At 38.7% G+C, this 23,080-nt stretch overlaps 1 protein-coding gene across 2 annotated transcripts; it reads left to right on the top strand.

Annotated features, from left to right (window-relative positions):
* The first annotated feature begins 118 nt into the window (after positions 1–118).
* Positions 119–22,925, top strand: LOC123867441 (ubiquitin carboxyl-terminal hydrolase 1). 2 transcript variants are annotated; one of them, XM_045909480.1, is made up of 11 exons: positions 119–231; positions 377–640; positions 1,069–1,246; positions 2,648–2,855; positions 7,229–7,379; positions 18,347–18,464; positions 18,931–19,133; positions 19,250–19,410; positions 19,638–19,840; positions 20,089–20,279; positions 20,798–22,925. In XM_045909480.1, the coding sequence occupies exons 2-11, from the start codon at positions 388–390 to the stop codon at positions 20,980–20,982; spliced, it is 1,851 nt and encodes a 616-aa protein (XP_045765436.1). In that variant the 5' UTR covers positions 119–231; positions 377–387; the 3' UTR covers positions 20,983–22,925. The 2 variants fall into 2 exon arrangements, with proteins under 2 accessions (XP_045765436.1, XP_045765435.1); XM_045909479.1 differs by having other exon boundaries at positions 127–262.
* Positions 22,926–23,080: the final 155 nt, after the last annotated feature.

The following is a 23,080-nucleotide window of genomic DNA, read 5'->3' as shown; positions in this document are numbered from 1 at the left end:
CGTTTAGTGAAGCCTTAAATTAATGGTATGTCCATAGACAACTTGACGTTTGTTTGACACTTCTTTATAATCTAGGTACTCTGTGCTGGATTCTCTATGATTAAAATATTTGTCTATGGTTCAATATGGCTGCTTGCTACGGCTGGAGTTCTTCGCGGCTATATTTTCTTATTTTCTATTTGTTGTAGCAGTTTTTTATTTATGGAAATACATTGCCTTATTACAAATAATGTAAGTCAATGTGTGTAATATAAATTTTAGCGTAAGTATGCTGTTCATCAAGTTATTTGCCGTATTTTCACGGATATCCTTGACCGTCTGCTGTGTGGCGATGCAACTCGAACTTTCGTGTTTTTATTATCCGGTATCTTTACAGGTATACTGAAGATGCCAGTTAATTTATTATCAGAAACTAAAAGAGGTGTAGAGAAAACTAAATTTTCGCTGTCACTCAATAGAAATAATGCAGCTAAATTGAGCAAGGAGAATAAATCTGCGAGTTTAAAAAACTGCACTCGCCCAGAATCTAACGACAATAAAGAAAATAAACCAGCGAAAAGGCCTTTAATAGGCACATATCATAATACATTGCAAGCCGCTAAGAAATTAAAACCTCTGACAGACGTGGCTAAGCCTCCAGGTAAGGTTATTTGTCATCAAAAAATGACTTATTTATTCATATCTATAGTCAATATTTAGATACTAAAATAAAGAGCTGGTAATACCTGTGGCTGGTTTTGGAGGTTTTTGATTTCATCAGTAGATTTAGTATTTATAGGTTTTTTTTTGGAACCCTGCGGGATAACTGATTTATGGGAATATAATATATTATGCCCATCCCTAGGATACATGCTATCTCTCCCAAAAGTTTAAAGTCAGCAGGTGAGCTGTGAAAAGTTAACCGCTAGGCATACGCAACTTTAACCCTTCGAGTTATACTGTATTCTCGCCAAAAACTCAAAAAATAAATCCAAGATACAAATTTTCTTTACTGATAGTCATGTTTTAGTAGCAAATTTTGTTGAAGATTCATCAATGCTGTCTCTAGAATATTTTATTTCTATACAGAATCATCGACAGAGTCTCGGCTGGTAGTTGAGTTGCCGCTAGGAAACTCTGCCATGTTGAATGGCCACCATGCGTCAGACAACCAGTATGGAGGGACTACACAGTGGAAGGCTCCTATTGCCACTCTCTCCAACCTCGGGAATACTTGCTTTTTGAACAGTGTGCTTTATACTTTAAGGTTAGTGCTTAACTCTTATAATATTAATATACTTCTCATCTTAAAAAAATCAAAACACTTCCAAAACTAAAAGTTGTTCATCACAAATATTTCCTCACCGTTACCTGACAATTTAGTTAGAGATTGTGTACAAGAGAGCTAACTATAGTACCTGTGACTTCATCCGTGTCGATTTAAGTTTATAAAAACACCATAGAGACTGTGTTTTTCTGGGATTAAAAGAAACCAGGGGTATGTCCGACTTTGGGATGCAAATATCTCTTGTACCAAAAATCTAAATTTGTTAACCATATGGGCTATGAAAAGTAGACCATTTATTATGTTAGTATGAATATGGATTACACCTGTGATTATAAAAGACAAAAGTTGTTATTCATCTATACTAATAAATAAAATTGGAGTGTCTGTCTGTAATTTCGAAATAACTACCGCATATTAAGGTCATATGGTTATTTGAACGATACTATAACTGAATCACACGTTTTTAAAATTTTTGTCTGTCTGTCTGTCTGTCTGTCTGTCTGTCTGTCTGTCTGTCTGTCTGTCTGTCTGTCTGTCTGTTTGAAAAGGCTAATCTTTGGAACGGCTGAACCGATTTTGACGGGATTTTCACAGACAAGTAGAGAATTGACCAGGGAGTAACATAGGCTACTTTTTTAACCGACTTTCAAAAAGGGAGTTGTGTTTTTCTACCTATGTACACCGAAATCTCCGAGATTTCTGAACCGATTTGCGTCATTTCTTTTTTAATCGATAGAGGAACTTTGCGACATTGTTTCATAAAAAATTTGGAGTCCAACTCCTCAATCCTGATGCTGCAGGGGATCTGACCAATCCACGCGGGCGAAGCTGCGGGCATCAGCTAGTATAAACATAAATTTAAATGATAAAAATGATGATGAATCTCTTATCTGATTTGAAATGATACCACAAACTTTATGATATCTACATTATGTACTCATGCTACTTAACATCCAAATTTGCAATTATTCACCATGATTTTAAAGTCGTACCTTGTGGCTTTGTGTAATTAGGTCATCAGAAAATCAATTCGTGGAAACATCTGATACCTATTATACTGTATTTATGAAAATAGAAATAATGTGAGGTCTGGTTGAGCAGTGTTTTGTTTGTTACCATCCAAAATTTCCACTTTAATTAAAGAGACCTTGAGTCATTTTGGTCCAATTCCAGAAATTCCTTCAACAATGATCAAACCTATGCAGCATGAAAGCTTTTAGGGCAGTTGAAATTGAGCGAGAACATGATATTTTTGTCTCTAACATATGTATGGATTTACATAACAGATAGTAACTTTTTTCCGCAGATAGAGTATAGTTGTAGTTTGGTAGTATTATAGTATGTAATGGTCAAATGTATTGAAAATAAATTTTCTTTCAGATATGCACCCCAATTCGTCCATAACCTGCACCACTTGGTGTCAGATCTCAGCAGGGTGGAACAGAAGCTGGGCAGCATCAGGCTGAAGAGTTCCTCGTTGGGACGCAGTGCGGCCGGTCTGGCGTCCTCCGGCACCAGGTCGTGGAGCAGCAAGGACCTGCTGGCGCTGGGACAGACAGACACCAGCGCGGCCAAGAGCAAGATACAGGTAAACACCGATCTCAGCAGGCTGGAGCAGGAGCTGGGCAGCATCAGGCTGAAGAGCTCTGAGGGAGGAGCTAAGGAGTCCACTTTTGGACTATTTGAGTATGAACATGACCAATCTGACCTAACTACCTGATTTGATCGAATCTGGCAAAATTATAATGAATTGGTTCAGTTGAGGCTTGACTAAATATGTGGCTCCATAGTTTTGACTGTAAAAGTATATTTTTGAATCATGCACAGTTTTGAGTGCTTGGTATGAGAGTTTACATCTCACTAACATTCGTAGAATTTGAGTATCGAAATACTAACGTCAGAGTAAAATGGACCTTAAGTCCATATTTTTACTCTGACGTTAATGTCTTGTTACGTGTTAACCCTAGTTTTATAGTAAAAACTTCAGTATCACCGATTTTGGTTTCACAAGGTTTCCGCCTGGCTTTCTTCTCTCTGGGCTGGTTTCCGCACTTAAACGTTTCCGTCTGTTGCGCCTGGAGTGCTTGTTGTAGATGTGTGAATGAACTTAAGCTTTAAAACAAGATAGTTACAGTCTATTTTACTTAAATGCGAAAATATTTCGATGCTCATTCTATTAATGTTAGTGAGGTGTAATATCTCACACTAAAATCTCATCCATCATTTGATGTCACTTCCATTACATAACGAGATGTCATTTACTCCTGTTAAGCCGGCTCTACATTCGCGCCGCGAGTGTAGAGCCCACTTTATATTTTTAAATTCTATATACATACTTGTTTTGTGTCGCGAATATTCTTACTTTTAAGTTTTTAGGATTCCGTACGTCCCAATGAAAAATCGGAGCCCTTATTACATGAGCCATTGTTACATGTTTCTGGCAAAATAGAAGATTACTGATTTAAAGAAAGTTTTGCAAACCATACAGTGTGATGTATCAAATGAAAAGACTTGTGAGGGTCTCAAATGTTTTTTTAATAATTTAAAATAAATAGTTTATAATAGTTCTTTACTTATAGATTAAAGAAAACTCCATGTGGAGTCTATGGTCTTACAATAACACGTCAAATCTTACAACATGCGTACAAACTTACATATTCATTATACAGAACCCTCTCCACGCGAGTTCAACTCGCACTTGCCTGGTTTGTGTCCATACTAATAATAATAATGTGTCCGCTTGAAATTGTAATTATAACCATACTATTAACATATTAATTTCAAGAACTCTCCAAAGATTCTTTAAGCAAATTTTAATTAAACATTAGCATAATATTGTAAAAAAATACTCTTTTTTAATGTTACTATTTTAATAAATTAATGATACATATATACGATGGAAAAATGTCAAGGTCAAGGCCTACTCATCTGAAGGGATTCAACCGAGGTATTAGTAGATACATATTTGCATTCTTAACATTCTGTATGACTAATCAAATAACTAAAATAACCATAATAACCTAGAACGGCCTGTTTCTCAGAGCTGGGGGAGAAATAGGTAGTTCTGGTTACATAATTCTACAACATTCTTGTTCAGCAATCCAATCGCTAATGCAATATTATCCACGTTTTATTTCAGTACTAGCTTCTTACTGAATTCTGTAAGCAATGCAATAAATGACTAGAATTATCTTGTCCATTCTAATCCTGGAATACTATATTTCTGAATTGGAATACCTGATTTAAACTAGCTGTAAAATTTAAAAAAAAAGTGTTTAGTGAAATTCATATACTTTCGAAATATGCAGATAATAAAACTGCAATTATTGGTGTTTAACTTGGCGGCCTTTGAAATATTACTGCAGTAGTGCGATCATAAATTCTAACTACTCCATAGCTTTGTAGACCAAAATTTGTAGAATAACTGTGCTTTAATATTTTTGCCACCCATGTGCGGTAAAGTCTATTATAGCGGTGAAACAAGAGACACCTTGCGAACAATTGTATTGAAAAGAACTGTACAAAGTAATCTCAAGTGTTGACGAATATCAATATCTAAAACAGCATCATAGTCAGATAAATCTTGATGGATGTCGTTTGATTTTTAATATAATCAACAGATAGCATGTTGTGAATCACAATTTATTTTTTAGATTTAATCCTCGGAAAAAGTGAAAATTGAGGAGATTAGTATTAGCAGAATTAGTAAGTGCAATAAAGGACTTAGGTCTTAGGCACAGCGTAGGCCGTAAGCCATAGCCATTGGCCCCTACCAAAAATCGCTCAACGCGAAAGAAAACACTTCAAAATTAAAAAACACGACTGCCCCGCCATATTAAAAGCAACCGCCGAGTTTCTTGCTGGTTCTTCTCGATAGGAAAGGCATTCTGAACCAGTGGTATAGACTACAGGCCCATGTTCAAAAATGGATGGGTCATATGAACCACCAGGTGACGTATACAGGACGATATAAGAGCATAAAATAATAAGATTCAGCACTATGCCGTCACTTGTAAGCTGTCCAACAGAGTGCTGGTGAGAATTCAAAAGTGCAGGTAGAGTGAGTTCATTTTGGTCATATATTTTTGTACGGCATTTTTACCATCGATAGATCCATGAAAAATAATAAGAAAGCGCGCAGTGCCGTAAAAAAATGGTGCGCCACAAAGTCAGTAAATTGTTTGATTTTCTGACCTTTTCCGGGGTAAATTTGGTCATTTAATTCTGTACGGCACTAGTTTCATACTGTTTCAATACAGCCTCTAATCCATTATTCCGCAACGCCGTACAAAAATCATGCGACAAGGGGAAAAAATTGAGGGTAGCAACCCCCTCTCTTTCCGTGGTCCGGAGGGTAATTTAAAAAAGTACGGCTTTGATTCCAAAACATTATCTAGCACTCAAAAGTACTATTAAAAATAATGCCGTCAAAAAATTAGTGTTCATTTGAATGTGTATCAATAATTATCTTAATTTCATGGTATACTTGATTTTTAAAGCTGTAAAATCATTTGACTCTGTACGGCAACTTTTTTTTAACATGCTAGTGTAAAATACTATTGTTGTATAGTATTGCCGTTCAAAAAAAACTGTTCTAAAAAAAATTATAGAGAAATACAAAAACTGAAATTTTTCAAATTATTGCAAAAGTTTAAATATTCATAGATTAATAAAATATAGCAATTTTCTACGCTTTTCCCTTGTTTTAAATAGTATTAAGATAAATAAATTAGGAAAAAATTATGCCGTACATTTTAATGCAGACCATATCTTTTAGGCTGATGAAAATGACGCTACCATTTTAAGGGTGTAGTACTTTATGGCCATCTGATACTGTACGGCATTAACATATTTTTGAAGAGAACAATTGATAATATGATAAAATCACTATGCCGTCTAACTGAAGTGAACGGGTGTGTATATAATATCCACATCCCCTACAAACCTTTGGACCAACGAAAATGTACGGCATGTAAAAAAATATTATCTATGCATAAAACACTTTCAAAATAAATTAATTTTATGTTGTTTCAAATCATCCCCCGGACCACGGAAAGAGAGGGGGTTACTACCCTCAATTTTTTCCCCTTGTCGCATGATTTTTGTACGGCGTTGCGGAATAATGGATTAGAGGCTGTATTGAAACAGTATGAAACAAGTGCCGTACAGAATTAAATGACCAAATTTACCCCGGAAATTGTCAGAAAATCAAAAAATTTACCGACTTTGTGGCGCACCATTTTTTTACGGCACTGCGCGCTTTCTTATTATTTTTCATGGATCTATCGATGGTAAAAATGCCGTACAAAAATATATGACCAAAATGAACTCACTCTACCTGCACTTTTGAATTCTCACCAGCACTCTGTTGGACAGCTTACAAGTGACGGCATAGTGCTGAATCTTATTATTTTATGCTCTTATATCGTCCTGTATACGTCACCTGGTGGTTCATATGACCCATCCATTTTTGAACATGGGCCTGTAGTCTAGTAGATGCTTTTGACGATTCAAAAGAACTTGTAAAAGTCTAATTGAATAAAAATATTTTGAATTTTGAATTCAATTTAATTTTTAATTTATAGCCAGTCTAACTCGGGATGACGTAAGCATTCTAACGATACCACACATATCTTTTGTCCTGGCATTTAGAAGTTATGGTGTAATAAAAACTCACATATACATTTATGTAAAACATAACACTCCTTTCTTTGGGCAGTCGTGTAAATACTCTCTTGGGTAAAAGGAAAGCATTCGATTTAGACCTGTCAATTTAGTTCAAAATGTATGTACAACAGAATACCAGCCACACTGTCTTGATTTAGGTTGCTTGAAAAATTCCCTAGTTTCCCAGTATCAAATTTTAACATGTTTAAAAAAATTCGGCCTAAGCCAGAACACAGGCCGAAATTCTATTTCGGCCAAAATCCAGTTTCGATCGGTCTATACTAATTGTTACAGATAGCAACTGAGAAACTCCACGAAACATACTTGAGCCTGCGCGCTGCAGAGAGCAAATGCCTCCACAGCGGCGCGGCCGACGCCACGCCAGAGCCTTACGCTGCGGACGCCTTCCTGGCAGCTCTGAGAGAAGTTAACGCCACATTTGAAGGTAAAATTATTCAAGGAGCGGACCAATAAATTCCTGAAAGGCCGGCAACGCTTCGGTGGTACCTCTGGTGCTGCAAATGTTCAGCGGTAATCACTTACCATCAGGTGACCCGCCTGCGTGTTTCCTCGCTATTATAAATACTAGAAAATGAAAAACTTAAGAACGCTACTTGGGTTTCGGTCACACGAGCATAAAAATACATATAAAATATAATACGTTACTCGTGACGAGCAAGTCTGAGTCTATTATTGCGCGGTGTATGACGCGGACGCCCTAACGCGATAATCGTCTACTTAAACACACGTATCTAAATATATAAAAAGAAAAGGTGACTGACCGTCTAAACTCTAATCTATCACAGCTCAAACTACTGGACGGATTGGGCTAAAATTTGGCATACTATGCTATTATGACGTAGACATCTGCTAAGAAAGGATTTTGAAAATTCAACCCGTAAGAAGGTGAAATAAGGGTTGAAATTTGTGTAGTTTCATAATCATAATCATAATCATAATTAATAATATTTTTATTCAATGTTTTTTTTTTCCGTTACTTTAGTTTTTTGTCGTTTATGTTATTTTATTTCTCTTTTGTTTCTGTTATTTATTGATTTTGTTGTTGATGTTATTTTATTTTTTGTTGTTTCTGTTATTTTTTCTGTGTTTCTGTTTTTTTCTATGTTTCTGTTATTTTTTCTGTGTTTCTGTTATTTTTTCTGTTGTTTCTGTTATTTTTTCTGTGTTTCTGTTATTTTTTCTGTTGTTTCTGTTATTTTTTCTGTGTTTCTGTTATTTTTTCTGTTGTTTTTGTTATTTTATTATGTGTTGTTTAAAAATAGGATAAAATGGGAAAAATAAATAAATGAGAGTAAAAAAAAAATTAATTTATTGCAAATACACGTTTTACAATAGGTGGTACAAAAGTTTAAGGTTACAGTGTATTTACCATTATAGTGGTGTGCAATAGGCAACATATTTCATAATTATATTGATAACATGAATGACAATAAATGGAAATTGGAAATTATTATTGTAACAAAGGAGAGAAAAATAAAAATAATGAGAAACGTAACACTTATTATGCTTTATATCTATTGGCGTATTCTTGAATGGTGTAGTACGCCTTGTCTACTAAGTATTCTTGTAAGGTCCTTTTAAATTTTTGGTAATTATTAATATTTAAAATTGTTTCAGGCAGCTTGTTGTATAGAATGCACGTCATTACAAATACACTGTTACTAAAATGTGCAGTGTTTGACACCGGCAAACCCAGTTTATTTTTGTGCCTTTTACTTACTAATTTTTTATACAAGTTAAGATTCTTCCTAGCAAACAAAATTGACTCTAATATATACATCGAAGGAAATGTCAATATTTTATATTGTTTGAAATATGGTTTACAACTATCAGTTTGTTTTAAATTGAACATTGCTCGTACACATCTTTTTTGGGCTTTAAAAACTGCATCATGACCCGTTGCATTGCCCCAGAACATAAGCCCGTATCTTAAAGTGGACGCTACATAGGCATTGTAGAGGCACTAGTAAATAGGCATTTTCGAGCTACGCCGTGCGACGACGTAGCAAGTTTGGTTAGTTGCCCCTAGCCTCTTGTAGCGTGTTGTTGTTTCCAAAGAAATTGTAACTTTAAATAGTGAATTATAATATATATTTTTTTAGTGTTCATTTCTTTTGTTTTTATTACTACCCTGGTAGAGAACACGGCGCTACTATATATACAGCAACATTCGTTGTACAATAAATACCTGTACAAATAATACTTGTACATTGGTGACTCGGACTTTGAACTACCAGGGTAGCGCGTGTTAATTTTCTTAATTATAAAAATTAAATTAAAAATTTAAAAAACCCCCGACACATAAACCTCTAAAAAGTAAAAAAATAATAGGTAAGTATGTATGGGCCCTTTAAGAATAGTATAAATAGTAAAGTTTTTATCCAAGCGTTCGTTGCGCCAGGGGACCGCTACCTATCGTAAACTATGAAAGTCATCTGTTGTAGGAAGAATAGTTTTTGTTAACTTTAGCGGTCCCCCGACGCAACGAACGCTTGGATAAAAACTTTACTATTTATACTATTCTTAAAGGGCCCATACATACTTACCTATTATTTTTTTACTTTTTAGAGGTTTATGTGTCGGGGGTTTTTTAAATTTTTAATTTAATTTTTATTTCACGCTTTTTAAACTTTTATTCATAAATTACCGTTTATTTGTGCCATTCTAAAACCCAATTTCTATAATAATATAAATCCAATAAGGCAGCTAATATCTCTTCAAAAGTAACATCAATGTTATGTTAATTATACGTTCCATGAAATATTTTTGACCGAACATCACTAAATCAAGAATTATCTGAATGACTCACATAGTTTAACACGACCAAAACGAAATATCTGTTTCTAACATGTCGTTGCTTTAAAAATGTACCCATTTTACGTAGTCGTATAATAGTTCGCTTTTCAAGATATACCTACGATTAAATTGAAATCGACTTTCATCCGATGAAATAAAGAATAAAGTGGCTTGTATTTCATTTTGTTTGTTATTGCATGTCAAAATTTTATTTGACATAACTTTCAAAAACCGGTCAAGTGCGAGTCTGCCTCACACATGAAGAGTTCCGTACAAGTTTTTTTTTATGTAATGACAATTCAGTTGTCGGATTTCACTTTACTTGGGCCACAGGAGTAGAGTGCTTGGGCTATAAGATATTGCTACCTGCCTTTCATGATTCTACGTAAACGGGAAGTACCCAATTTATAAGTTTTGATTCTCTTGAAAGATGACACACAGACAGACAATGAAGTGGTGAAGGAAAACACCGTCAGGAAACCTGCATGCTTAAGAGTTGGCCATAATGCTCCCTCAAAGGTGCGCGAGGTGTGCTAATACGTGCTTGGCCAGTGTGGTAGCTTCTCATTCTGAGAGGAGACTTGTGCTCAGTAGTGAGCCGGCGATGGGTTGATCCTGATGATGATGAATTTTAAACGTATTTTGTCAAAGTAAATAAGCTGAGTTCAAGCAGATAAAATATAAAGAAGGTGCGCCTAATGCATCATCCAAACCTGCGCGACAAAGCGACTACGATGCGGGAACCTCAGCCGCGCGGAGGGTCATCGCCTCCTACGATATTTAATGGTGCCATGCACACCTACGCGACTACATCTTTTTTTTCTACAGATACCTACTGAACCCTAAAAATTGTTTGACTATGGTTTGGGTTTGGGTTGATTGTTCGTGGCCTTTGGTTGACTGTTGGATATTATAATTGAATTGATGTTTTCTCGCTTTAACTGTGATTATAATATTTTATAAATTAGAAACTCCGCGCCTACGATCCAAAGTATCGGAGTTTTCCAAAACATTATTTTCAAATAAATAATTATGTATCTAGGCAACGTCCATCTTGACGGCTTGACATTTGCCAATTGACATAATATTATGAACCTCTGTTACAATAATGAAAGATCCCAGGGCCACCAGCCGTCACGTATTTTCTGACGAACGAAATGTGGACGATTGAGTAGTGTTAGTATGTACAAAGAACGCATGCCTACGGACCTGCTAGCTTAGACGGCCAATTTTCAGGTATCAGGTAATCTAGGTACATAAAAACATTACTTACCTCACGTAAATTCTCCATTTTTTTTTAATTTTTAGCTGATTTTTTTAAATATTAATAATTAATTGACATAAGTAAACTATAAGAGAGTGAGAGAGAAGTCAATATATATCCTAATATATGTCTTACTCAGTCTCATGCGCGTAGATAATGATGCCCTCGCGCTCAAACCCACAGAGGCATTAAAATTGAATTAAGGGGATGATTGGCCCTCTGGATCGGTCTGTCTTCTTGTAAAAGGTTTTAAAATAGTTGTCTGGTGGACATATATAAAAATGGAGCATCAGAATTTACGTGCAGTTAAGTAATTACTTATGTTGGGAGCTTTAAAGCGTCTGCAAAGCAATACGGCCGACGCGGGAAGTGTCTGGGAGTATTGGCGACATATTTTTAAGGATGTTGCCTAAAATATACGTAAAAAACAGTTTGGAGAATTTACGTGAGGTAAGTAATGGTTTTATGTACCTTGATTATCAGATAACTGAAAATTGGCCGTCTAAGCAAGCTAGCACGTAGGCTAGGCATGCTTTCTTAGTACTTACTAACACTACTCAATCGTACATATTTCCTGTGTCAGAAAATATGTAACCTCTGGTGGTCCTGGGATAAAAGTAATAAGAAAACCAGAAAAGAGCTGATAACTTCCAAACGGCTGAACCGATTTTCTTGGATTATAGCTAAGAACACTCTCGATCAAGCCACCTTTCAAACAAAAAAAACTAAATTAAAATCGGTTCATTCGTTTAGGCGCTACGAGGCCACAGACAGATACACAGATACACAGATACACAGATACACAGATACACACGTCAAACTTATAACACCCCTCTTTTTGGGTCGGGGGTTAAAAATAAAGTAAAGTAACGTAAGCTAGGGCAACTCAAATTAACACGTGTAAGGAAGTGAAAAACTAAAAAACTTTAAAAATGGCGCAACCTACGACAGTAGTGAAGGATGAAGACACGTATCTAGCGTCGATATCTCTCATGTCGAAGATCCCGGAGTTTTGGACCGACCAACCTAGGGTCTGGTTTATCCAGCTGGAAGCAATACTGGCACCACAAAAACAAGGAGACGCATCCAAGTACAATATAGTGGTATCCAAGCTGGGTAAGGATGTCATTCAACAGGTGACGGACATCCTGATCAATCCTCCGGAGGTGCGTAAGTACGAGGTACTTAAAGAAAGGTTGCTGAACATATATGAAGAGTCAGAGAACCGCCAAATACAGAAGCTCATCGGGGAGATGGAACTGAGTGATCAGAAACCCAGCCACCTCCTCCGAAAGATGCAGGATCTGGCCAGGGGTAAAATGAGTAATGAGACCCTAAGCGTATTATGGCAGAATCTGCTACCAGCAGCAGCACGAGGCGTTCTGGCTGCGACAGAAGCCAAAGATCTAGATAGACTAGCCGTGATTGCTGACAAAGTAATGGAAACTATGAAGTCCCAACCAGTAGCAGAAGTGGCAGCAAAGGAGGCGGTACCCGGAAATTCGTCGATGGCAGCTGAAATAGCCAGGATACATGCAAGGTTGGACCAGCTGGACAGGTCCAGAGACAGTTGGCGAGGCAGGCGAGGTCGCGGAAGGTTCCGTGGTCGTTCGCGTTCCAGAGGACGAGACGACAACAGGTCCAGACGTACCCCGGATAGCCCGGACTGGCTCTGCGTGCATCATTTTAGATACAGGCAGAGAGCTAATCGCTGCGAACAGCCGTGCACCTGGAATACGAAGCAGGAAAACTAGTAAAGATGCAGGTGGAACCGGTGGGTACCTGCGTCGAATTAGGGAACCACCGTTTATGTATTACGGATAAAGACAATGGCATACGTTATTTAATAGACACAGGTGCGAACATTTCAGTGTTGCCTAAAAGTTATAAATCAGTGTGTGACAGTGCAATGAATAATAAATACAAACTTTATGCCGCGAATGGTAGTGAAATACAGACTTTCGGAACAAAGACTCTAGTGTTAAATTTAAGATTGCGTCGTGCGTTTAAGTGGACTTTTGTAATAGCCGACGTTAAACAACCCATTTTAGGAGCGGATTTTTTAGCTAAGTATAATTTGTTAGTAGACTTAAGAAACAGACGATTGTTAGATCAGGAGACTAACATGTATGTAATTTCCACTATAGTAAACTCGGAGCATTCATCTATTTTTACTATAGCCGAATCGCATCCATGTTATTCTCTCCTAAGTAGGTTCCCAGAATTGACAATGCCAGCGACGTTCAAAGAACCACCACGTCACAGCGTAAGACACCACATCGAGACTTCAGGACCTCCGGTGCATGCGCGCCCAAGGCCGCTGCCGCCGGACCGATTTAAAAAGGTAAGAGAGGAATTTCGCCTTATGCAGGAAATGGGTATTTGCCGCCCGTCAAAGAGTGCGTGGGCGAGTCCTCTACACGTTGTACCTAAAAAAGATGGTAATATAAGGCCGTGTGGAGACTATAGAGCGCTGAATGCAATTACGAAGCCTGATAGATACCCAATTCCTCACATAAAGGATTTTACGTTTATTTTAGCCGATAAGAAAGTATTTAGCAGGATTGATATTAACCGAGCGTATCACTTTATTCCGATAGCAGAGGATGACGTGGAGAAAACAGCTATCATTACACCTTTTGGTTTGTTTGAATGGCCATGTATGTCTTTCGGTTTAAGAAACGCAGCACAAACGTTTCAACGTTTCATGAATAATTATGTCTTACAGGATTTAGAGGCAAATTTTCAACAAAATAACCCGGATTGTGCGAATTATAAAGCAGAATTTGTTTTTTCATACTTAGATGATTTAATAATAGCTAGCGAAAATAGTTCGCTTCACGAAAAACATTTAGAGGCCGTTTTTGAAAGATTACAACAAGTTGGACTAACTATTAATTTAGCGAAGTGCGCGTTTTTGCAGGATAAAGTTGAGTTTCTGGGTCATGAGGTCTCAGCCAGTGGCTTAAGACCGTTGCCAAGCAAGGTCCAAGCCATTGTAGACTTTCCCAGACCGAAAACGGTAGAGGAACTTCGTAGATTTCTAGGCATGGTAAATTTCTATAGAAGTCATTTGCGTCAGGCAGCCGAATATCAAGCTGAATTAAATAAGTATCTTCACGGAGCAAAGAAACGTGACAAAAGTAGTATAGTGTGGACAGAAAGTGCTGTTCAAGCTTTCGAACAATGCAAGTTGAATTTACAGAACGCTGCTTTGTTAGCGTATCCGATAACAGGTCAAGTGCTTGCTATAATGGCAGACGCGTCAAATACTTGCGTTGGAGGCACATTACAACAAAGAGTAAATAACGAGTGGGTTCCGTTAGGTTATTTTTCGAAAAAATTGACTGACACGCAACAAAAGTACAGTACCTACGACAGGGAGTTACTTTCGCTTTATTTGTCAGTGCAATATTTTAGGAACATGTTCGAAGGTAGAGATCTCGTTTTGTATACAGATCATAAGCCGTTGACGTTTGCGTTTAAAAAGCTAAGTAGTAGTAAAGAAACGCCGCGAAGGACCCGTCAGTTATTATTTATTAGTGAGTTCACGACGGATATACGCTATACAAAAGGCGAAGAGAACGCGCCTGCGGACGCGTTATCGCGCGTTGAAACAATTTCGTGCCCGTCTGTACTTGACTTCACAGAAGTGGCTATTGCGCAAGCGAACGACAAAGAGCTCACAGAATTGCTAGGAACAAAAAACGGTAACACGAGACTAATAAAAATTGACTTGCCGAGTGTAAATAAGCCCATTGTTTGTAACTTGCGAGGCGATAAGGCTAGGCCTTACTTACCAAAACAGTTTAGGCGTATCGCATACGAAACAATACATAACCTAAGCCATCCAGGCATTAGAACAACAAGGAAAATGGTAACTAATAATTATTTTTGGCCTGGGATGAATAAAGATATAGCTATTTGGGCTAGGTCGTGCATAGAGTGTCAAAAAGCAAAGGTTCACAGACACACTATGTCACCTTTAGGGCAATTTGCAAAAGTAGATAGAATGTGTCATTTACACATTGACATTACAGGTCCATTCACTATTTCAGAGGAAGGCTACAGGTATTGTCTTACAATGATAGATAGAGAAACGGGTTGGCCGGAAGCATTTCCAATTAAAGATATTTGTGCGAAGACAGTAGCCAAACTCGTGTATGAAGGATGGATTACTAGACATGGGTGTTTTATTAATTTGAGCTCAGATCAAGGAAAGCAATTTGAAAGCAGTCTCTTTAGACAGTTAATGAAATATTTAGGGGTTCATAAGTTTAGGACGACACCGTACCATCCACAGAGTAATGGCGCGATCGAACGATGGCATCGTAGTTTTAAGGCCGCCTTAATGGCGAGATTAAAGGACAATAGATCGTGGGTTGAAGAAATGCACACCATTATGATGGGACTACGTGCAGCACCACGCAGTGACACAGGGGTAAGTGCCGCGGAATTAACCTTTGGGCGAACTCTGAGGCTCCCTGGAGAATTTTTCGAACCATCGGATAGTAAGATAACGGACGGTGAGGAGTACCTAAAGCAGTTGAAACAGGTAATTAGTAATTTAAGACCGAAACCCGAGACACACAGAGACTCTCGGACTATTTTTGTACACCCTGCCTTAAAAGACTGTAAAAAAGTTTTTGTTAGAAACGATGTAATGCGTAAGTGTCTACAACCACCATATGACGGTCCCTATGACGTCATAAAGCGGTTGGAAAAAGCATACTTAGTACAGTTACCCAATAGACAAGCACTAATTTCAATTGACAGGTTGAAACCAGCTTTTGTCCTGGATATCAAAAATCCACGACAAACGCTGGTTGAAACGACATGTAAGAAAAAATGTAGATTTAGCGACGATGACGTTTTGCCGACTCATACAATCCGTACTACTCGGAGTGGGAGAGTCAGCAAAACGCCCGTTAGGTATCAGTAGAATAATTTGAGTATCAACTAGCAATTAAGCAATAAGCATTACGAAATAAGTATTGTAAAATGGCCCCGATCCGCATATATTATTTTTTATTTTATTCATGTATTATTTTTTATTAGAAGTCATAACTAAACCTTATTATTGAGAGTGTTAGAGTGGTTGACGATTGTTATAATTTATTGGATAGTGTGTAAATGTAAAATGTAATGTAACCAACATTCGAAGCGTTGAGTGCAACGAAGGCTGGATGGCGTGGGAATAGCAACAATTGAACGTGGTATTGCCACAGCGACCCCGTCGCCACCCGCTCAAGTTCTAGTGACCTCATCTCAAGTATAATGTGTTAAGAGATGTACCATGCATCGAATCAAAGGAACACTTGAACTGGGTGACGTGTTTAAATTATGATTTGTTGGGTAAGCGGATCGGAAACATTGTTAGGGTTGTCGAAAAATAAAGAACGAATATTGTGAAATAAAATTAAGGTTGCGGAAATTTGTATTTGTTTAATTTTTATTAAGATAAAAATTTGGGGTGGTGTGATGTAGAGGCACTAGTAAATAGGCATTTTCGAGCTACGCCGTGCGACGACGTAGCAAGTTTGGTTAGTTGCCCCTAGCCTCTTGTAGCGTGTTGTTGTTTCCAAAGAAATTGTAACTTTAAATAGTGAATTATAATATATATTTTTTTAGTGTTCATTTCTTTTGTTTTTATTACTACCCTGGTAGAGAACACGGCGCTACTATATATACAGCAACATTCGTTGTACAATAAATACCTGTACAAATAATACTTGTACAGGCATGATATGCCGTTCTGAGTGTATCTGTGCTTACTACTTTAGAGAGCATATAAAGAGCGTACGAGAATTTGCTCAATCTAGCACAAACGCTTTCGATATGTGCCTTCCAATTTAAATTATAGTCTATATGAAGCCCTAGAAATTTTGAGACATTTATTTCTTTTATTTTTTCATTGTCGTATGTAATATTAAGGGGAATGGTTTCCTTATTTCTATTTTTAAAAATCATAACATTTGTCTTATCAAAATTTAAAATAAGGTTATTTTTATTTAGCCAGTCAACTATAGTTCTAAGTGAGTTATTGATTTCATTTTCAAAATTAAGTGTGGCATTATTAATGAATGTCACAGTACAGTCATCTGCAAAAAGTGTTATTGGGTAATGAATTGATTGTGGAAAGTCATTTATATAGATTATAAATAAGAGAGGGCCAAGTACACTCCCTTGGGGTACACCATACAATATAGAGCGGAGGTCAGATTTATAAACGATTTCAGATTTGCAGGTTTGGTCAATTTTATTTATTATGGTATATTGAACTCTGTTGCTTAAGTACGATTTAATCAAATTATTAACGTTACCCCTAATGCCATAATTATATAACTTGTTAATTAATAAGGTATGATCCACATGATCAAAAGCTTTTCTTAGGTCCATAAATAATGCGCATACTGTGTTTTTCCTATCTATATAAATTTATAAGTTTAAGAAGAAGTCGCGGACATACGCGAGTCCTCTATATTGTACTATTGAGGATCGGCCTGCGGTGATGTTCAAATGTCGGGTATAGATAAGCATTAGTATTTTTTACAGGTTTCCTGTACTTGTGGCACGCTTTGAGCGAGTGTAAGCGTAGGCTTAGAACCACTTAGAGCATGTAACTCCGCTAATGCGAAGCCAGTCGCCACGTGTTGAAAGCTTAATAGAAAATGCGCGCAACCTATCTATAAATAATATTACATAATAGCCGTCTTCATCATATAATATTACATAATAGCCGTCTTGGTCCGCGTAGATTTCGTGGACTCTGTGATTTTCCAGGAATTAAGTCTCCGCGATGCAAGTTATGTCTGTATCAAATTTTGTCAAAATTGGTTTAAAGGTGCCCACGCACTCGAACTGCACTGCAGCGGAACTGCGCGTCGCGTCAGCGCCCCGCACGATATTCTCTCCAGCCGCGCCGCGCGGCAGTGACGTACGCGCATCGCGGCTGGAGAGAATATCGTGCGGGGCGCTGACGCGACGCGAAGTTCCGCTGCAGTGCAGTTCAAGTGCGTGGGCACCTTAAAGGGTGGAGAGGGCCCTGAAAGAACACACAAACGGGCAGACAGTCAGACACTTTCCACATATAATATCACACTGGGTGATGACTTTATCCTCTTGAATTTAGGTAATTTTAAATCCTTTATAAACTCTTTGACATTCCAGGATAATAAAAAAACTGTATCTCTCTGGGATGCAAGCTATCTCTACACTTAACCTCAAAAACAGATGGCTAGTAAAAATGTAACACATTTTCGCATTAGTATATTATACTATAGATAGATAATATGTCAGCTAAAATATAATAACTATGTATTTTTTTGCAGGCAATCGTCAACAGGATGCGCACGAGTTACTAGTTTGCATCCTGGACAGCATACGGGAAACGTGTCGAGCGCTGAGCGCGCGCGCCTCGCGGTTACAGCTGCAGGAGAATGGAGACAGGTACATTATCAATGATACAAATGCTCGAGGTCAATATTTGAGTATCAGGGTTAAGAGTTGGAAGGGGTTGCAGTAAATAAGAAACCAATCTAGTGACCAATTTACTCTTTCAATACAGGGATTGCAGTAAAAAATAAACCAATCTAGTGACCAATTTAGTCATTCAATACAAACTAATGTGCCTGCCTCTGGTCTGCCTAAGGTATGGGTTTTGATTCCTGGTGGGAAATATCTTTAATTAGATCAAGCCTTGTCTTTTTAGAGAAATTAAAGCAAGAATTACAATGCACAGAAAAAACATTTAATTCACAATCCAATTACTAGTAAACTGGCTGCATTTATCTAAACGCGCAAGTGCGAGGTTACCAGCTCAAAATAGGAATTGGCCTTTCATAATCAGTAATCAAAACATAATCAATCTTCATAACATGACATATCAAACTAACCGCCACACATTTAATTTCAGTAACGGTATAGGTCGTCAACCAAACCTCGACGCCGACGGCGGCAAAACGCTGGGGAACCTGCGCAAGTCGTGGAAGAAGCGCAAAGAACTGAAGACCAACGACAAGCGCAACTCACCCTCGGACGAGCGAGCGCCTTCGCCGGACCCCGAGAAAGACGAGCGGTCTCGACCCGGCTGGGACTTTGTTGCGGACGACTTTGAAGGCAAGTCATGAAAGAGATATAAATCCTCCTCCGAGGATTACCTTATCTTCGAAGCGGATAAGGATATTTAGTTAGTTTTGGATATGAATAAATAAATTATTTGTCATTTGTTGTAGGCACGATGGTGGTACGGACGATGTGCCTGGAGTGCGAGGCGGTGACGGAGAAGGCTCAGGCGGTGTGCGAGCTGTGCGTGCCCGTGGGCGACGACGACACGCCCGAGGAGCCCTTCCGCGCCGCGTGTCTCTCCAGCGAATACCTCCGCGACCAAAACAAGGTGAGATGTGTGGAGACGTAGAAGTAGTAGCGGTGACGTAGGAGGCTCAGGTGATGGGCGACGATGACCCGCCCGATTTTTTTAGTTTTCAACGCAGACTTAAGCCCTATTCGCCAAGTTAGTCTTAATTTTTGCTTTCTTCGGTTTTCGAAGGAGTTACTGTACTCAAACTGCACCTAATTTTTTTTTTTTACAAAAGGTATCATTACTCACTTTGTCCGTTTCAGTACTGGTGCGAGCGCTGTCTCCGCTACAACGAAGCGCGGCGAAGCGTAGCGTACTCGCGCCTGCCGCGCCTGCTGGTGCTGCAGCTGAAGCGCTTCAGCGGCGGCATGGAGAAGATCACCCGCCACGCGCCCACGCCGCTGCTCATGCCGTGCTTCTGCGAGCCCTGCGCGAGGCGCGCACCCGACCAGTCGCCCGCTCACAGGTGAACAGCCGTGCCTTATAATGGGACACCACTCACTCACTCACTCAGAGGGGCAATAAGTATAATAAAATAAGGTGTTTGTCTTGCAGTCAAGCTTCCCAGATAAGTCTCGCGTTGGTGTGCTACGATCGCCAATCAAACGAATACGTAACTACGAACTCTCAAATAAGTTACAGTTGAGATTGATTCTAGCCGTAAAACAAAAACTTGTAGTGTCTTACTTATTTTATCACGTATTCAATTTGCAGATACATCCTCTGGGCAGTAATAATGCACCTCGGGCAGACCCTCACCGGCGGCCATTACGTCGCGTACGCGCGAGACAGCTCGCAAGCGGATACCAAGTGCGAGCGAGAGGGAGGAGGCGACGCGTCCACCACCAACAGCGGCTCCAGCTTCATGAGAACACTCTTCAACCGTCCCAGACCTTCACCCGCAGGTGTGTGCAGTATACATACCGATATCACTTTTATAAGACGCTCGGCAAAATCCGTTCGCGCAGAAATGTGCTACCTAACACCGCTACAACAAAATGTATACCAATGAAATACAGACCTTATTGCTTGACGATAAGATTTTGAACACAAGAACAACAGAGAGTAGTGCCATCTCGCTCATAATTAATTTGCGCGAACAAAACATGACGCGTAGGCAACAATCAATAGCGGACAGACGCACTGGCTGAGATATTTTCGCGCCATTCAAAAATAAGATATCTACGCAGGTACAGTGTCCGGCAGGAAATTGTACAACGAACTTTAGAAAGAACTTTCGTAGATCATTGTCCCTGTCACTCACGCCTATGTGACGTTTCGTCGGTCTTAACAACAGAAACAACGCTCTACGAAACCGTTATCTCTTCTAAAGTTCGATGTACAATATTTCCTACTGGGCCCTGTACATCGGCGTAGCTTATAAAAGTTAGTACTGTAATTACTAATTAGTCGTATTTTTCAGGCTGCACAGCAAACGAATGCTGCGTCCCTCGAACCAGGCCGGAAGCGTGCTGGCTCGCCTGCGACGACGACCTAGTCAAACCCATCTCCAACGAGGAGTTCGAAGACCTCCTCTCCGCCGAGCCCAAGATGCGCTCCGCCGCCACGCCCTACCTTCTGTTCTACGTCAAGAGTGAGGTCGGCTAGTGCCGGTGCGCCCACCCCCTTGTAGCGGTGTGGCGAGCGGGAAACAAATGTATGGGGATTACAAAAGAACAATCGCAAATGATTTAGATATTCGATTATGTCGTTCCAGACCGTTCGCTGCTCATTCGTAACGGATAGAGTTTAAAAAAACAATCTAATTAATGGAACGATTGATTGTCGATTTTTTAAATCGATTGTTTTTTGTGAATATGAACAAAACGACAATCGTTAGCTCGATTCATTTAATTGCTTTTTTTTTCACATCATTAATTCATATTACTACTGGCTGGCCCACTGTTTCGAGCGAACGCGAAGCTAAAGCGATGGCAGCGGTGTGGCTTCATACATTTGTCTGCCGCTCGGCCCGCCGCGATATAAAACCGCCAAGCGGAAAGGTCGGGCCAGTTTTGTGTGTGACCAGTGAAAGTGATATCGTTCAAAGACCAAAGTTAATACGGGCAGTGTTCATAGTTGATACTATCGCGACCTGTCATCCAAATGTATTAAAAAATCCTGAATTACTGAGTCTGTCAACATCCTCTTCAACCTATATTGCTGAAATTTTGCACAGAGGTGTTCTTTATAATAATAGACAAGTAATAAGGCTGGAATTTTCGAAATTCCCACGAGAGTAAAGCTGCGAGCAATCGCTAGTGTATATAAAATAAGATGACATTTTAATCGTCCTACAAACAACCCAGTCAATTCTGTTGCACAGAATTTCTAAACTAGACCGGTCGAAATCTAATGCTTATTCTTTTCAGCATAAAGCATTATGAAAGGGATAGCAAAGTTAAACCAATGGGGTCTGTGTTCAAAACAAATTATAGCCATCAAACTCATTTGACATTGGTTGGTTTTCTATTGCTGCTGCACTGAGTAATATTATTATTAATCAATAAATATTTTTTCGTAGAAAACCTCCAATGTCCTCTCAAGTTAAAAATAAATGTCTAATGAGCGCGGTGGCTATAATTCAGTGTTGATCACTGAGTTAGCGAATCACCCCGCTGGCGATTGCACAATCGTTGTTTGCTGTCAACATGACAGTTCCGTATGTTATTTTACTTTAGCCGGCTCTGGGTTCCCCTTGAGCTCATTTGAGCTTTTCAGTTTTGTATGAGATGACAGTTCGCGACCGAATAGCAACTGATGCGAAAGAAACAATGTATATGTAAGATAGTTTGGAGAATCCTTTCCGCAATGGTCGCACATTAACGTCCAGAAAGAGCGAAACTCCTCGAATCGTTTTGCACGTATGTGCGTCCAAAAGACTCATTCAACGCGCGAGAATTTATGCCTCTCCACACGAGGCACATCTCGACTAGCGTGATATACGCGCGAATCGAGAGTCTGGCGTGTTACACGCGGTTTACGCGCGTATTATAAATTCGCGCGATTCTTCTGGACGCGGTATATTAGCGCCCAGTACCTCGCCAACGCGCATATGAATTCGCACGAAACCATTTGCGGCGAACTCGCTTCTTCTGGTCAAGGTCTTACCCGGTCGGCTAATACTCTGCTTTGAACAAAATAGTCTGTGTATATGTTTATTGGTATATTACCAATAGTACCGCACCCCTCAACTCATCAGTGATATAAGTGTTTCTGTAGCGCTGAATATAATTTGAATGATTTTTATTGTAGAGTTTATTTTAGAATTTGCAAACTTATCTTTACTAAACATTATAATTTTTGATGCTTTGAAAAGACAATTTATAGGAGGCAATTGTACCAATTCTGTTGTATGCGATCTCTAAATTAAATTGACAGATTTAAAACTAATGCTATCCTCTTCAGCAAAGAACAGTGAGAAAGAAAGCACTATATTTAAGCCTGTCAATCTAGTTTAGAGATTGAGTACAGCAGAATTGGTACCAATGTATGTAATAATAATCTAATATGAGTCAGCCTGAAGTGATATTATGAATGTAGCGAAAAATGTATTAAAAACTAGAGTATTACAAAGTCTATCAATAGATGATTATTATATTGTAAAGCATAAAATATATATATATATAGCAATACCACATGTAACGCCTGTTAAAATCGGACAATATGAACTAAAATGTATGTAAAGGAAAAGTATAATTTTTTG

Source organism: Maniola jurtina, chromosome 8 (assembly GCF_905333055.1).
Source record: "Maniola jurtina chromosome 8, ilManJurt1.1, whole genome shotgun sequence".
NCBI classification, from domain to species: Eukaryota; Metazoa; Arthropoda; class Insecta; order Lepidoptera; family Nymphalidae; genus Maniola; species Maniola jurtina.
Note: the sequence above shows the minus strand (reverse complement) of the source record. Positions and strands in the feature narration are given on the sequence as shown.